We start from the raw sequence: 15,402 nt of genomic DNA, 5'->3' as shown, positions 1-15,402 counted from the left end.
CTTATAAAATTATTTGTTTTTTGACATTTTATTCACATGATTCTCTAAAGAGTTAAAAGACCACGCAGTTTCCCGTAAACGCTCTGTTCTTGAAGTGGACTCTGGCCTTTCCTTTAAAAACAAGCAAAACAAGCAGAAGGTCTCCATGTTTGTTTGTTTGAGGTAAACAAGGATAGATTTCATCACTGACATTTTTACATAACATTGAGTTTATCCAGATCAAGTAATAAGATGGTTCTTTAAAACCATTGTGCCACAAATTTTACATTTTCTTGAGCAAAAACACAATTTTGTAAAACAACTTTTTTCCAAACTGTCACTGGAGATTCTTCCACCTTTTGAATTACTATTATAAATACAAGCTATACTTATCATTAAATGACATCAGGCTTCAACATGTTCTTATAGTTTGCTTTTATTTGCTTCATGTTCAGTTTAAAAGCTTGTTTCTATCAGTGACTCATGAAGCATACATGGAACAAAACATTGAATTGCTGAGATTATGAAATGCATTCTGTTTAAAAAAAATGTAATTATACTAAAAAAAAAATGTATTCAATCAAATTTCAGAGGATGTATCCTGTTTGAGATAGTATACATCTTTGATGGAAACAATCTCATGAGAAAGACTTACAGAAGAATCAGTGAACCAACCAGAACACGAAACATCTAAAGTGGAAATTAAGACCAAAATCAGAGCCCAGAGGAAATGATGGACTTGAATTGTTCAGAAATATGATGTCAGATGATTGCCCTGGAAAAATAAACATTAATACAAAATTAATGTTACATAAAATAAAATTAAAAATATAAAGGACCAAGAGTAGTACCCTGAGGAACCCCCAAATAATTACTGACTCTAATTCTGTTCGTCACAGGTAGGATTTGCAGCTCTTTGCAGCACTAGGATGAATAGGTTTCTCTGACTGTTCATTAGTGATTACATGAGTGGTGCAAAGTCTGGCCGATCTCTGCTCAGTGGATGTTGACAGATGTTTTACAGATAAAGCCTTGTTATTTGGGCATGGTTCCTCTTCATCCTGCTGCCGGTCTTGTTTTTTTGGATCAGCGTCTTCATACCATCACGGATCCATTGAATGTACTTGGACACCTGGGTGTAAACACCATACTTGCCCTTGCGTGCACAGCCTTCACCCCAGCTCACGACGCCAGTGACAAAGTAGGTGTCACGGTAACGTGTGACATGAGGCCCGCCACTGTCACCTTGGCAGGCATCCTTGGCTATTGTGTCATAACCAGCACAAAACATACGCTGCGAGATACGTAAAGGAGTGGATTCGATGCAGGTTCGACGGTCCACATAAGGTACAGATAGGCGCTGCAAGATGCTGGATGGCTCCCGACCCTCGCCGAGACGTCCAAAACCGCTAACCATGCCATCCGGCTGCTGCATCAGGACCTGACAATAGAGGTAATCCATGTATGATTGTCATATAAACGTCACATAATCAAACAAATTTGGTAAATTCCTTTTTGGTTGTTTTTTCTTTTCTTTATGTTTCTTTCTTTTTTCTTTCTTTTTAAAAAAAATATGAACTAAAGATTAAGGCTGCATACACAAATGTTTTGCTCAACCAAACCTTTTTATAAGCTTCTCTGTTCAAGTATAAAATCTAGTTGTTTATCAATCGTCTGAAGTAATAGGAAAAAGTTTATTAAGCAAGATAAAACTTTTTGCTTTTACTAATTGCACCGTCACCTCAAAATTAGATTTTCCATTACATTTTGCATTATTGACATCAGGGGATTCTCAGAATTTTAGTGAGAAACAAAATAAAACTCATGTGGCACCAGCAGCAGTATCTGCATCCTCTTTGGCCTCATATGAGAAATCTATTATTAATCTAGGTGTGATGGATTCTCTAAAGCTCAATTCTCATGTGAACAGAGTGGTAAAACCCTGTTTTTTCCAGTTCTAGCTGTGGTTAAAAATTAAGCCTCCTTTGTCCAAACGTAACTTTGCTTTTATAACACCTTGTCTTAATCACCCAGGACTCGTTGCTCACCTACAGCTGATGCAAAATGCTGCAGCTCGCTTTTTATCTGCTGCAAGCAACATTATGTCAGTCCAATTTCACCTTCAGTTCACGGACTTCCAGTTCATTTACAAATCCAAGTCTCTTAATGATTGCACCCCCATTTTATCTATATCAGCTGCTACATCCATCTGTCCCACCTTGTTGTCTACGTCTCTATGCTCTCTTTTATGTTTGGTGTTACAACACTTTGGTCAGGCCTGTTATGTATAAATAAAAGTGATATGTAATGGTATAGTATGATATGATTTTAAAAATTCACCTTTTCAGCAAATTCTTGCTCAGGAATGCAGGCTGGCACAATGAACCTGCTGAATTTGATGGGTGTGGTTAATTTGATGAGTGCAATGTCATTGTGGTAGGTGTCTGCCTTGTACCCTCTGTGGGTGAGGATCGTGTCCACAATATGGTCAGCTTCAGTGCCCTCATTTACCAACCTGTCAAATTCACCTGAGTGCAGAGAAAAAGCAAAGATGTTCAGCGATGTTTTAATGAAAAATCATAGTAATTAAAATTTTTTACAGCATACAAAGCGCTTTGAAAACAGAACACTGTTAATCACGTCCCGATAAGGGACATGGCCTAAAACCTGTGCGTAACCAACAAAAAGTTCTAAACTGCACTATTTCTACCAACTTAAAAAATGCACATAATAACCTCAGCATTGGTAATGTTCTATATTAAAAAATTGTAAGTGATCATTATTTCTTTTTTACAGAAGTTGACAAAAGGGTATATCTGTACCATATCTCATACTTTGAAAAAAATACCCACATTAAAATCTGTTATAAAATTTATCATATTAAATATACAATTGAAAAATATGTCATATGGACCATAAAGTTAAGTTAAAGATCATAAATTAGATTTATTACTTCTTAATAGGCATAAAGACATTATTACCTTAATGTGATGAACTAGAATTATATACGCAGGTTTACAATTGGTTCATCAAACCTACCGAGCCTCACGTTGAAGTAACGTGACTGGTTCATGCAGTGGGCAGCAGTCAGGATGATGTATTGATTGAGTATTGTTCCTCCACAAAACCCAATATTATCTTCATTCACAAGGAGAGCCTATGAGGACAAAAACAGCCACCCACCCCCCCAAAAATGAAAAAAACATTTGAATTGACGATATAAAGCCTGTGCAGAGGTCTAAGACATGTGAAAATGAAGTTTAATGCTATGAACTCTTAGGTGTCAGCTGAGTATTGATAATGCCTTCTAGATGTTTACCCTGAGGGAATCATGTGATCGATTGAAGGTGATAGTATGGGTTAGGGTTACTTTTTACTGAAACAGAAACTGTATCTGGCAGGTAAGTTCTTAAATTATAATCCCAAAACGTTTTGTGAAAGAGTCTCTACCTGCCATGGGCATTGTCCTGGTGGACAGTCCTCCCCGTTGACAATACGAGTCATTTTCGCCATTTCAGACTGAATCATCTTTTCCAAATTAGGATAATGTGCCACGTTTTGGCTTTTGTTCTCAGACACTGAGGACATTGGACCAGCATCCTGGACATAAGGCTGTGTTGTTAAGTTGATGTTGCCGGTGCTGTTAAACTTAGTTATGTTCCCCTCTGTTATGTTTTTCCTCTCATACCAGAAAACAGTCCGAACGGCTTTGCTGCTGATGGCACCACATTTGTACGTTTCTGAAAGAGTTTGTATGGTAATGAGAGGTTGAGTTTTGGGACCAGAAGATTTCAACATTATGGTTTCCAAAGTCTGATCTGTGATCTAGGTGCTCTTTTACTGTTCTGCCATCTGAGTAAAAGACTATTCACATTCTTAAGCCTCTCTCACCGTTGGAGTGGCAGGATTTGTCATCTGATGCCAGGAAGTATCCATCAGCACAGAAGCAATGAATTCTTCTCTGTATCACATCGCAGAAATGTTCACAACCACCATTTTTGTCCTCACAGAGCTGAGGAATAACTGCAAAGACACAGACACAGTTAAGATAGATGGTGCCACTGTTAAAAAAACAAAGTAGGTTTCTGAAAAAACTTTTACATCGTCACAGATGTGCATGGTTTACAATTTGGAATGGTTGAGATTATGCTTAACATCTGAACAATTGCCAAACTGCCAGTATCCTGGTTATATTCATATCTATCCCTTCATACTGTCACGGCGAGTGAGAAGAGCCGTGTAGAAAAGGAAAAGGAGGATCCACACGCAGGCAGTCGTGAAGGTGTAAAAGGTGATTTATTGGACACAAAAGGAGAGGCAAACGGCAACACGGAGAACTAAACTATACTGGGAAACAACTAAAACTACAAAGCACAAACCTGAATGAGAATGAGCAGAGGAGAATGATGATGGACAGCAGGGAGAACACACGGGTGAGACATGGTAGATACACAGACGGACCAGCAACTACAATAACGGAGGACATGACTTAAATACACCCAGAGAAACACAGGGGAATTACACACAGGTGGTGGACACAGCTGGGAATGATCAACAAGACGAGACAGAGGTAAAACTGAACACACTCACATGAGACCCAGACCTTCACAATAAAACAGGAAATGAGAACACCACACCAAGACGCAGACCTGACACTGAGAGACAGACAGAATGACACATGGAACCTGAACTAAACTAAACGTGAGATACAACAGAGAACAAATCCTTAAACATGAAACTCAAATAATAATCATAATCATCATCATAAACACCACAAGAGAACAAGAAAACAATCCCTGATGCAAACTAAAACCAAAACATAATAAACTCAAAATACTGGGTCCAACGGACCCAGAACCGTGACACATACAGAATGTTCATCTACCCAAAGTCTGGGATCCTATGTAAGGGTAGGAACATAGAATGACCATGAAATCGAGAGTTTGGCTTTTATGATCTTCACCAAAATAGAAAAGTATGGCATCCGCACCACTGTTGACGCTGCCTAAATCTGTGTCAGTTTCTCACTCCCCTCACTTGTGAACAAGAAGATACTTGAAATCCTCCACTTAGGGCAGTAACTTATCCCTTACCCAGAGTGGGTGTTCCTCCCTTTTTCAGCACCTCCTTTCATCAGCCAGAACACAGAAAAGTTGTTATGGATGGGTCCACAATAACAATGACCCAAAACATGCTGACAATGCAGAAAGTGGCCACAGGAACCCTGCGTCCATGAAACAGCTCATGTTGTAACAGGGTCTTTGGTTCCTTTTCTTCTGCAGATTTTTACTATTGTTTACCATCCTACCTCAAGAAAGGTCAGGCTATCCCAGGAAAACTAGCGAGAGGAGGCTCAGCCAGCCATGTTTTTGTCCCCACTGCTATCTATACTGAAGTAATATAACCTCCAGAAAGGTTAGAAAACTCCTTCTGAAATGAGCAGTTTTCCCTTTTTGTGGCAATAGTTTTTTTCAGATAAGATACTGAAAATGGATGGGAGCTTTCAAACATTAGCAAAACTTGACCAAAACTTAACCATTACTAACCTTACAGTATATCTACAAGATTGTATTATTGACCAGAATAAGTTAATATGTTTTTCTGAAAGGCAGTAAGTGAAATTTGAAGTTCTTCACCAATTTCACAGTTGAAGCCCTTGTACCCTTCTTGGCAGTAGCAAGCGTAGCTGCCAATTCCATCTTTGCATTGGCCGCCATTAACACAGGGTGATGATATACATGCATCTCCATCTGTGGGACATGAACAGCAGATTGAAGCAAGTGTTTGACTGTAGTGGTCAAAGTACAAGGTTACATTTTAGCAGCTGTCCTCTTTCAGTTGGTAATTGTACATATATTCTAATGTCCTTTCAGGGTATTATTTGTAAAGTTTCAGCATTTCTAAGATTTTAATACAAAAACTTACCAATATACTTGGCCCAGAATTCATCCTGAAAAAACACAAAAGAAAATTAAATTGCTCAAAAGATCTAAAAGCCAGATTTTCCATCACTAAATAATAGTTAATAATGGAAAATACCATAATTTAGACATATGATTCCTAATATTTACAATAATCTTTTCTAATATTTCCTAAAATTTTGTAATGTTTGAGTGCAAATTTAAATGTATTAAAATAAAGGTTAATACAGTTTTTTCTTTGTCTTCAAATATCTCTCGCGCCTCTTCCCAGCTACAGCGCTCCTCCACACATTCTCTTTCCATGTTGCCTTTTTTCCACTCCTCAAAAATGCTGTTAGCTCGTATCCTTCGATTCAGCACTTGATTGGCCACTTGGCTGTCTAAGAAGACTGAGAAAAAAAATGTAAAACATTAAATTAAACATCGGTATTTAATTTAATGATTTCGTTTTAGTGCATTTTGAAAAAGTCATGAAGCAACACTTGAAGTGCCAGAAACACTTCTTCTAATGTCCACTTGAGGCTGGCTCCTAAAGTGAATGAGTCCCCATAGACACCCATGTTAAAATGTCCATCTTTACAGTTAAAATAACATATTTACAGTCTGATACAAATAACTCCTTTCTATAGCTAATTTTGCCCTTCATAACAGCTGCACACTTCCTTAAGTTTAACATGTTAACATAAAAAAGACACTGACAGTCTGTTGCAGGGCAAACACAGAGAGACAGACAACCATTCGCACTCACATTCATGTCTATGGGCAGCCCGCCCCTTCTGGAATATTCTTAATGTAATTACCTAACACAGTGGTTCCCAACCTCTTTTTGTTCGGCCCCCCTTTGTTTTACAAAAACAATGTTCGCGCCCCCCCCTCGCACGCGCACACACATGCACGCGCGCACACACAAGCATGCACAAACACATCCTCCAACCACACACACACCCATACTTTGCTCCATTGCGGTTTATTTCACAGCTCAAACATTTAGTAAACAATTAAGCAAATACAAGTAATCTGCAATAAATTGCAGGTAGTAATAAAATAAACTACTCTCTTTTACGCTATGTCCGCAGCTGCACGAGTATTTTTGAAAACGCAGTTGTTTCGTCAACGGCGTTTCAAATCACCGAAAACTGAGATTTTTTTAAAACTCCTTGGAATACAGAGTTCGTTGCAACGTCAAAGGTATGTGCCTTTTTTCAAGTCATGCTGTGCGCCACGTTATTGTTTACATGGGATGAATTGCAGAATGACAGATAGAGACAAAATACTGTTAATCTGACTAGGTCTGACCTAACAGATAATATGACTTGCTGTGTCTTAATGGTTCTTATACCATTTCCATTGTCTATTTTCTACGGATTATCTATAGCTGAAGCTATATAGCTATCTATCTAAATAGCTGAAACTCTGGAAACTCTGGAGCACAAAGGCATTCATAGGCATTCATGTACTGTTTCCCAGTAGAACACACCCAGAACACCTCACCCTCAGCTGACTCCTTCTGATGTGGAGGATTACCATCTGTAATTTGAGACCTGCCAAATGACTGAATTTCTTACCCTATGGCTAAGGCTGAGCACAGCCACTCTTTGGAGAAAACTAATTTCTGCAACTGTGATCTGTTGGCCATTACCCAGTGCTAGTGGCCATAGATGAGGTTGGGAAGTAGGCTGCTGGTAAATTGCTCTCTCTCACTGATGGACCAGTGTGGTGCAGGGTCAATGTCTCCTCCCCTCACATGTGACACTCCAACCTTTCATTGCAGAGGACTATGGCTTCAGATGTGGAAGTGCTGATTCTCATACTGTCACGGTTCTGGGTCCGTTGGACCCAGCAATTGAGTTTATTATGTTTTGGTTTACTTTTGCATCATGGATTATTCTTTGTTTCTCTGGTACTTTGTGTTTCAGTTATCTTGGTGTTTTGGATTGTTTTCTCATTCTCTTGTTGTGATGATGTTTATTATTAGAGTTTCATGTTTCTGTTTATCCATGTTTTAGGAATTGTGGTTTTGTGGAGGTAAGCATCAACGACACAGAGCTCTCAGTTCTCACTCCTTCTTTATTCGCCTCCAACATCAACTGCGCATATCGCGCCACAAAACACAGGAACACACTTCCTATACACTGGGTGTGAGTGGAGCCCTCTAGTGGTCCACCACACATGCCCCCCCGAACACCCAGCAGAACTAGTCCAGGACCCGGGGCTTAAGCAAACGGCCGGAACGGCTGAACTGGGGGGGTGGGGAACTGACAGAGGGCAACCCAGCCCGGGAGCGAGGCTGGCACTGGCGGTCAGAAAAACCTGCAGACGACTCGGACTCCGTTGATTTTGGGTCGCTCCTGGGGAAAAAAACAGAATCCATCAGCCCGGTGGCAGGTGGGCGGCCGCGGCGAGGGGCCTGGGCCGGGACCACCTGATCCTCTTGCAAAACGTGCAAGCTTAAGTCTGTCAACAGAGACAACTTCCTGCCGACCGCCAAAGTCCAAAATGAAATGTTTGTTGCCTGGTTTAAGAACCCTGTATGGCCCGTCATATGGTGGACGCAGCGGAGTCCTATGGGCATCGTGCCCGACGAAAACGAAACGAGCAGAGTCCAATGAACTCGGAACAAAAGTGTCAGGCAGGCAGTGGTGCACAGGACCAGGAACAGGAAATGAGTCTCTTGGGGGGCGAAAAGGCAACAAAGAGGTATCGAAACATGGGGGGGGGGGGCTCTCAGGTAAGAATTCCCCGGGGACCCGGAGAGGCTGGCCGAGGACCAGTTCAGCTGGGGAAGCCCCGAGTTCTTCTTTAACGCAATCCCAGCAAAACCCAGCAAAACCCACGGAAGATGGTCGACCCAGTCGCCACTTGTTAAGGAAGCACGGAGCGCGGCCTTAAGTGACCGGTGAAACCGTTCGCACATCCCATTAGCTTGAGGGTGGTATGCTGTGGTGCGGTGGACCTTGACTCCCAGGCTGTCAGCCATAGCAGACCAAAGCTCGGAAACAAACTGGGGGCCCCTGTCCGAGGTAATGTCAGCAGGGGGGCCGAAACGTGAAACCCACGTTGACAAAAATGCCCTGGCCACCGTCGCCGCTGCCGTGGACGCCAGGGGTACCACCTCCGGCCACCTGGTTGTGCGGTCCACCACAGTCAAAAGGTGCGTGAAACCCTGTAACTGCGGCAAGGGACCAACCAGGTCCACATGAACGTGATCGAAACGCCTCCCCGGGACACGGAAAGGTTCGAGGGGTGCCTGTGTGTGCCGGTGGATTTTTGAGCGTTGGCATGGGACACAAACCGCCGCCCATCCTTTCACCGTCTTGCGAAGGCCCGGCCAAACAAACCTGGCGCTGACCAGCTTGACCGAGGCCCGGACGCCGGGATGAGAGAGGGCATGCACCGAGTCAAAACCACGACGACGCCACGAAAGGGGAACCACCGGGCGGGGGCGGCCGACATACCGATGCCGACATACACCGGAGAAACCAACATGTGTGAGAGACAGTCAGCGACGTGATTGGACTTACCAGCCACATGCTGAATGTCTGTGGTAAACTCAGAAATGGCCGCCAACTGGCGCTGCTGGCGTGCGCTTCATGGGTCAGAGACCTTGGACATCGCAAACGTCAAAGGTTTGTGGTCAACGTACGCAGTAAAGTTGCGACCCTCGAGGAAAAAACGAAAATGTCGTGTCGCGAGGTGCAGGGCCAGCAACTCCCTGTCAAAAACACTGTACTTGCGTTCAGCATCCCGGAGCGTACGACTGAAAAAGGCAAGCGGTTGCCAGAGACCTGAAACCCGCTGTTCCAACACCCCACCCACTGCCACGTCAGAGGCGTCGGTGGTCAACGCGATTTCCGCCGACGGAAGCGGGTGGGCCAGCAGGGCGGCGTCAGCCAGCGCAGACTTGGCTGCGGAAAACGCACGGACGCGTTCTGGCAGCCAGTCAACCGGATCTTTGGCTGTTTTACCTTTTAAGGCAGCATAGAGTGGCTGTAGCAGGTGGGCAGCTCTGGGGAGAAAGCGGTTGTAAAAATTTATCATCCCCAAGAACTCCTGCAACGCTTTAACCGACGTGGGACGCGGGAAAGCCGAAACGGCCTGGACTCTGTCGGGCAACGGAACCACACCTTCAGCGGAAATGCGGTGCCCGAGGAAATCCAGAACAGGCAACCCAAACTGGCACTTGGAAGGGTTGATGATCAGGCCGTGCGCTGCCAAACGCTGGAAAACCTGGCGCAGATGGGACTCGTGCTGGCTCGCTGAGCAGCTGGCCACCAATATATCGTCCAGATAAACAAAAACGAACAGCAGCCCACGCAAAACGGAGTCCATCAGCCGCTGAAAGGTCTGGGCGGCACCTTTCAGGCCAAACGGCATGCGCAAAAACTCGAACAAGCCGAACGGGAACCTGGTGATACCCCCGCACCAAGTCAATTTTAGAAAAAATCGACGTTCCGGCGAGAATGGCAAAAAAATCCTGAATGTGGGGGATGGGATAACGGTCATTCTCCGTGGCATTATTTAAACGGCGGAAATCTCCGCATGGCCGCCAACGACCGTCCGATTTGGGCACCATGTGAAGCGGAGAGGCCCATGCACTGTTCGAACGCTGTACAATGCCAAGGCGCTCCATGGCTGCAAACTCTTCCCGAGCGACGGACAGTTTCGCGGGGTTGAGGCGGCGCGCGCGCGAACACCGGGGGCCCGACCGTGGGAATATAATGCTCAACCCCATGCTTCGTTACCGTGCTAGAGAAATTAGAGACAGACAGCGATGGGAACTCTAAAAGCAAACGCTGAAAAGCATCCCTGGAGGTCACTACATTAGCCCGAATCAGGGGCTCAGCGGCCCGAGTAAAACAGGGTAGCGAAGAAAACGAGAGAGCATCGATTAAACGCCTGTTAGCAACATCGACAAGTAGTCCATGAGCACACAGGAAATCAGCACCCCAAATAGGTACAGAGCTAGCGGCAACAAGAAAGTTCCACTGGAAATCCCGGCCATGAAAACAAACAGTCACCAACCTTTCCCCAAACGTTTTGATGGGAGAGCCATTAGCTGCAATGAGCTGCGGCCCACAGTTCGCTGCTAGTCCGTCGGCAGCGGTAGGAGGAAGGAGGCTCTTCTGGGAGCCGGAGTCCACGAGAAAACGTCTCCCGGAGCGCGAGTCCTCTATGAAGAGCAGCCTTTCTGTATTGCCAGCGGTCGCGGCTGCTACGGCGCGCTGGCGGGTCCATTTCCCTGGGCCCTGAAAGCGCAAGGCGGCAGGCAGCGACGCGCTCTGTCGCCAAAACGCTGATGGTAGAAACAGATGCTCTTTCCGCGGTGCCGGCGTGTAGCAATCCCTGCCGTCAGCAAGGGGGCGGATGTTCCGGGGGAGGCAGGTGGAGGCGTGGAAGGTGCCGCTGGCGTGTCCGTAGCCAGGGCGTGAACGTCGAAAGTGCGGCTAGCCAGGAGAATGCGATCCGCTTCTTCAGCCAGGGAGCGATAATCCTTCACAGGCAGAAGCGGAGAGTTCGTGAGGACAGCTCTCACGGCGGCCGGTAGTTGGCGGAGGAAGAGGTGCACGAAGAGGAAACCACTGTCATCCGGCCCGAGCAACGATAGCATGTTCTCCATGAGCTCGAGCGCGGTAACACCATCCAAGCCTGACAGGTTGAGGAGCTTTTCGGCTCGTTCGGCGTCGGAGAGGGCATAGCGCCGAAGAAGCAGGTCTTTGAGGGCGGCGTATTTCCCTTGGGCGGGTGGGTCCCGGAGGAGCGCCATCGCGCGACGGGTGGCCAGCGGGTCGAGCGAGGCCACCACATGGTGATACTTCGTGTCGTCAGCCGAGATGCCGCGAAGGGCGAACTGAGCCTCCACGTGTACAAACCATGACGGGGGGTCATGGAGCCAAAAGTCCGGCAGTTTCAGCGCCACAGCGAACGTAGCTGCAACAGGAGGCGGAGGTCCGGCGGCCGCTGATGCATCCATAGCGGAGTCTGCGTTATCTAGGGGCCGTTGCATGCTCGAGTCAGGGGTCACCAATGTGGAGGTAAGCATCAACGACACAGAGCTCTCAGTTCTCACTCCTTCTTTATTCGTCTCCAACATCAACTGCGCATATCGCGCCACAAAACACAGGAACACACTTCCTATACACTGGGTGTGAGTGGAGCCCTCTAGTGGTCCACCACAGTTTCATGTATTTTCTGTCCGTGTCTTTTAGTAGTGTTTCATGTTTCCTGTTTTATTGTGAAAGTCTTTGTCTTAGGTTAGTGTGTGCAGCTTTGTTTCCCCCTGTCTCGTTAGCCCTGATCTCTCCCAGCTGTGTCTCCCTCCTGTTGCCCATTCCCTCATTACTACCCTGTGTACATAAGCCCTGTGTTTTCCCATGCTCTGTGTCGTTTTGTACCCTCAGACCCTGCCTGTGTGTTCCAGTTAGTGTTTTCATGTTTGATTTCTGTTTTGTTGGTGCCAGCAATAAAGCTGTGGTTTTCAGTTATATTTCCGTCTCAGAGTCCTGCACTTGGATCCACATCTCCACCTCCCCGCACACAGAGCCCTGACACATACCCGCTGCTTCACAATCAACTGAAAACCACCTGATGAAGCCAACATAGGCTGCAAAAGCAGAGATGAGATTCTGAGACCAACAAAATGGAAGTTTACCGCCACCCGACTAAACCCACAAATTCTTTCCATTAAAACTACAAATATAATCATTGACAAAGGGTTTGCCTGGCAGAGTCCTACATGCGACGGGAATGAGTTTAAAGAGGCATTTTGGACTAAACTGCTGCAATGGTTATGCAGGGAACTGCTTTGTACCTCCTGTTGACAAACACACATTCACCAGCTGGGCTCACGTCCTCATTTTAGGTTTGACAGCGTTTTAGTAGATAAAGGTGAACTGCCTGGATGTGAATTGTGCTGTAGTTTGGGGAAGGCCTCGAAAGGGAATGGCAGCAGCTCCTAGCAGATCCCATCTTTCAAACCATCTGTCTTCTCTGTCCAAAATGTGAACATTGGCATCCTCAAATGAGCGACCTTTGTCTTTTAGATGCAGATGGACCGCTAAGTGAACAAAGCCATCTATGTCCACTGTGAAAGACCATCTTTGAACAGAGGTGGTGGCTTACGACACCAACTGTCTGCCATTTATAATCCAGTCTTGAGATCCCTTCCCAGACGCCTTAACGCCCACTCACAGCCTGGGTCATCTGACCTCAGGAAATCACATCATAGGGTGGGGCCAGGTTTCCCAATGAGCTCACCTGAAATCTTGGCTGATTGTGACCCACACCCGTTTTCACACCTTGGCTCGTGTGATTAGGATCATTAGGAGGTCCATTGTCCCTCTTGGGGGACACTGCGAAAGGGCTTAAATCTGGGATTCTCCACCATTTGACCCTAGAACTGAAGAAGCTTCTTCAGGATGAGAGGCGAAACGTCTTGTAGCAACTTAAAGAAGTCCAGACACTTTTCTTTCCAGGCTCCTTAGACCATAATACCAAAAAGTCAAAACTTTAAAAGTGAACTTCAATCCATTTATGTGATAGAAGCTATATTTATCTTTTATATACAGCTAGTCTTCAAAACCCTAAAGACCAGATAAACACATATCTTAAATGTGGTGTAAAGAAGCAGTAAAATGGTACAAATATGGTAATTAACCATACTAGCATAACAACAAACTAGCATAACAGCTAAAATGCTTGTGCTGCAGCAAAATGTCCAGAAACCAATAAGTGATGTCATAGTGGCTATGTGCAGGTTCCGTATAGGCATCTTCTTACCCTTTCTTTTTTGTTTTTGCTTTATTTAGTATTTTCACAAATAAATCAGAAGTTTTTATATTGTTATTTATACAATTATTGTTCAAAAGTCCATTTTCAATGATAAAGAAAATTATGATGATTTAGTAGAGTATTTCCCGTGTGGCATGCATGCTGCTGTCATGCTGACATCACACACAACACACCAAACACACGGGGTGGGGTCACGTGTCACCTGCCATCTGTCAATCACCCTCACCCACAACACCCCCTCTAAAAAACCCAATGCATTCAACATAGTGGTATTTCTTTCTCTCTCAGCTTAAACACCATATTCTTCCCCACTTCTATGATGTGTCATTGTTAAAAGCTAAACATACAGTTTTATAAACATACCATGAGCAGCAGCCAGATGAAAGAACAGGAGTCCCAGGGACAGACGTATACACCAGAACATGGTCCTAGATGTTTATGAGATCAGCCTGGAAAACCCTCTGTGTTGAGTGGAGTAATGGAGTCTGAATGTAGAGATAAGATAGCCGAGAGGAGGGGAGGTGTAGAGGGTAACGACCTCTATGGAGAGGGAGGGGGACGGAGTGTTTAAACTGACTGATTGGGCTAGTTGGGTTTTAACTGAGTCATCAAAACTTCAAGGGAGAACTGCAAGTCCCAGATAGCACTGCTGAAAGTAAAATCCTCCAATCATGGAGGTTGCCCCTCTGGCAACCACGCCAAAGAATGTTTAGTATGACTTCCAGCATGAAATTTATCATGACACAGCCAATCAGATTTTAAAGAGCGCCTGTTATGCTTATGCCCAGTTTTGTATGTTTTTTTATGGGACTAGATAATACATAATGGATAACACAAAGCTATCATTATCCTCACTACATGTGCGCTTTCCTCTAATTGGCTAACTACTGGAAGCAAATAGATGGGCAGGAAGGAGTCATTGTCAGCTGCATAGTCTGTAGTAAGTGGAGTTGCTGTGCCTATAATAAATAAACATATAAGGAGCACCAAAGTTTCACATGTGAGTACTTTATAATTTAGTGCTTTGGTTTGTGGCTTGATCTCCAAACTGTATGTCAACACATCCTTAGCAAGATACTTAACCCCAGTTGGCCCCAGATCCATCAGACCCCATCCATCAGAGTGTGAATGCATGAATTTCAGTCCTTAGGCATAGTAAAAAGCAATTGTGTGAATGTAGCAGTAACAAAGTGCTTTGAGTACTCAAATTGAGCAAAAAAAAAAAAAGTACCAGTCAAGTCAAGCACCAACATGGTTGAAAAAGACTTTGCTGTGAACAGGATCAGGCCAGGTCAAAGGTTTTAGTCTGTTGAACCTTAACCGTCTGTGAAGGTTCTCATTCATCCAGGTCATCATAGTCTAAGGAGCTTGCAAAGAAAAGTGTCTGGACTTCTTTAAGTTGCTTGAAGACATTTCACCTCTCATCCTGAAGAAGCTTCTCGGATGAGAGGTGAGATGTCTTCAAGCAACTTAAAGTCCAGACACTTTTCTTTGCAAGCTCCTTAGACTTGAACCTTAACCCTTGCTGTACTGACCGTCATGGATATATGAAATACAGAAAAAGGCAATGGCATCATCAGAACAGCTGCTCGGGTGGTGCTGTCTACATCCAAAGGTCTTCCAAAATCCAGTATTAAAAAGTTGAAGCTTTTTTGACAACATAAAAGACTGGATCAGTGCACGTCATAGAGGACACAACAGGAGGTCTCATAAA

General features: G+C 44.7%; 2 protein-coding genes across 2 annotated transcripts in view; one reads left to right on the top strand and one right to left on the bottom strand.

The window, feature by feature from the left end:
• The window catches only part of LOC146607939 (uncharacterized), a 200,538-nt gene that overhangs the window by 165,796 nt on the left and 19,340 nt on the right, over positions 1–15,402 (top strand). The gene's annotated exons all lie outside the window — the stretch shown is intronic.
• On the bottom strand, positions 456–14,194 carry f10 (coagulation factor X). The gene is made up of 9 exons (XM_085348509.1): positions 14,052–14,194; positions 6,129–6,289; positions 5,905–5,929; positions 5,616–5,729; positions 3,871–4,002; positions 3,430–3,719; positions 3,019–3,136; positions 2,320–2,507; positions 456–1,420 (listed from the first exon to the last, which is right to left on the bottom strand). Exons 1-9 carry the CDS (start codon positions 14,110–14,112, stop codon positions 998–1,000), a joined length of 1,512 nt encoding a protein of 503 aa, XP_085204635.1. The 5' UTR covers positions 14,113–14,194; the 3' UTR covers positions 456–997.

This window comes from Diplotaxodon limnothrissa, linkage group LG23 (assembly GCF_057381915.1).
Source record: "Diplotaxodon limnothrissa isolate DT_005_m linkage group LG23, D_limnothrissa_male_GT1.1, whole genome shotgun sequence".
In the NCBI taxonomy this organism is placed as follows: domain Eukaryota; kingdom Metazoa; phylum Chordata; class Actinopteri; order Cichliformes; family Cichlidae; genus Diplotaxodon; species Diplotaxodon limnothrissa.
The sequence above is the reverse complement of the archived record's forward strand: the minus strand, read 5'-3'. Positions and strand labels throughout refer to the sequence as shown.

Coding starts and splice junctions, on each gene's coding strand:
- f10 (XM_085348509.1), bottom strand. CDS start 14,112: ATGTTCTGGTGTATACGTCTGTCCCTGGGACTCCTGTTCTTTCATCTG. Junction 3,137..3,429: donor CAGGACAATGCCCATGGCAG/GTAGAGACTCTT, acceptor TTGTCCTCATAG/GCTCTCCTTGTGAATGAAGA. Junction 2,508..3,018: donor TTACTTCAACGTGAGGCTCG/GTAGGTTTGATG, acceptor CTCTGCACTCAG/GTGAATTTGACAGGTTGGTA.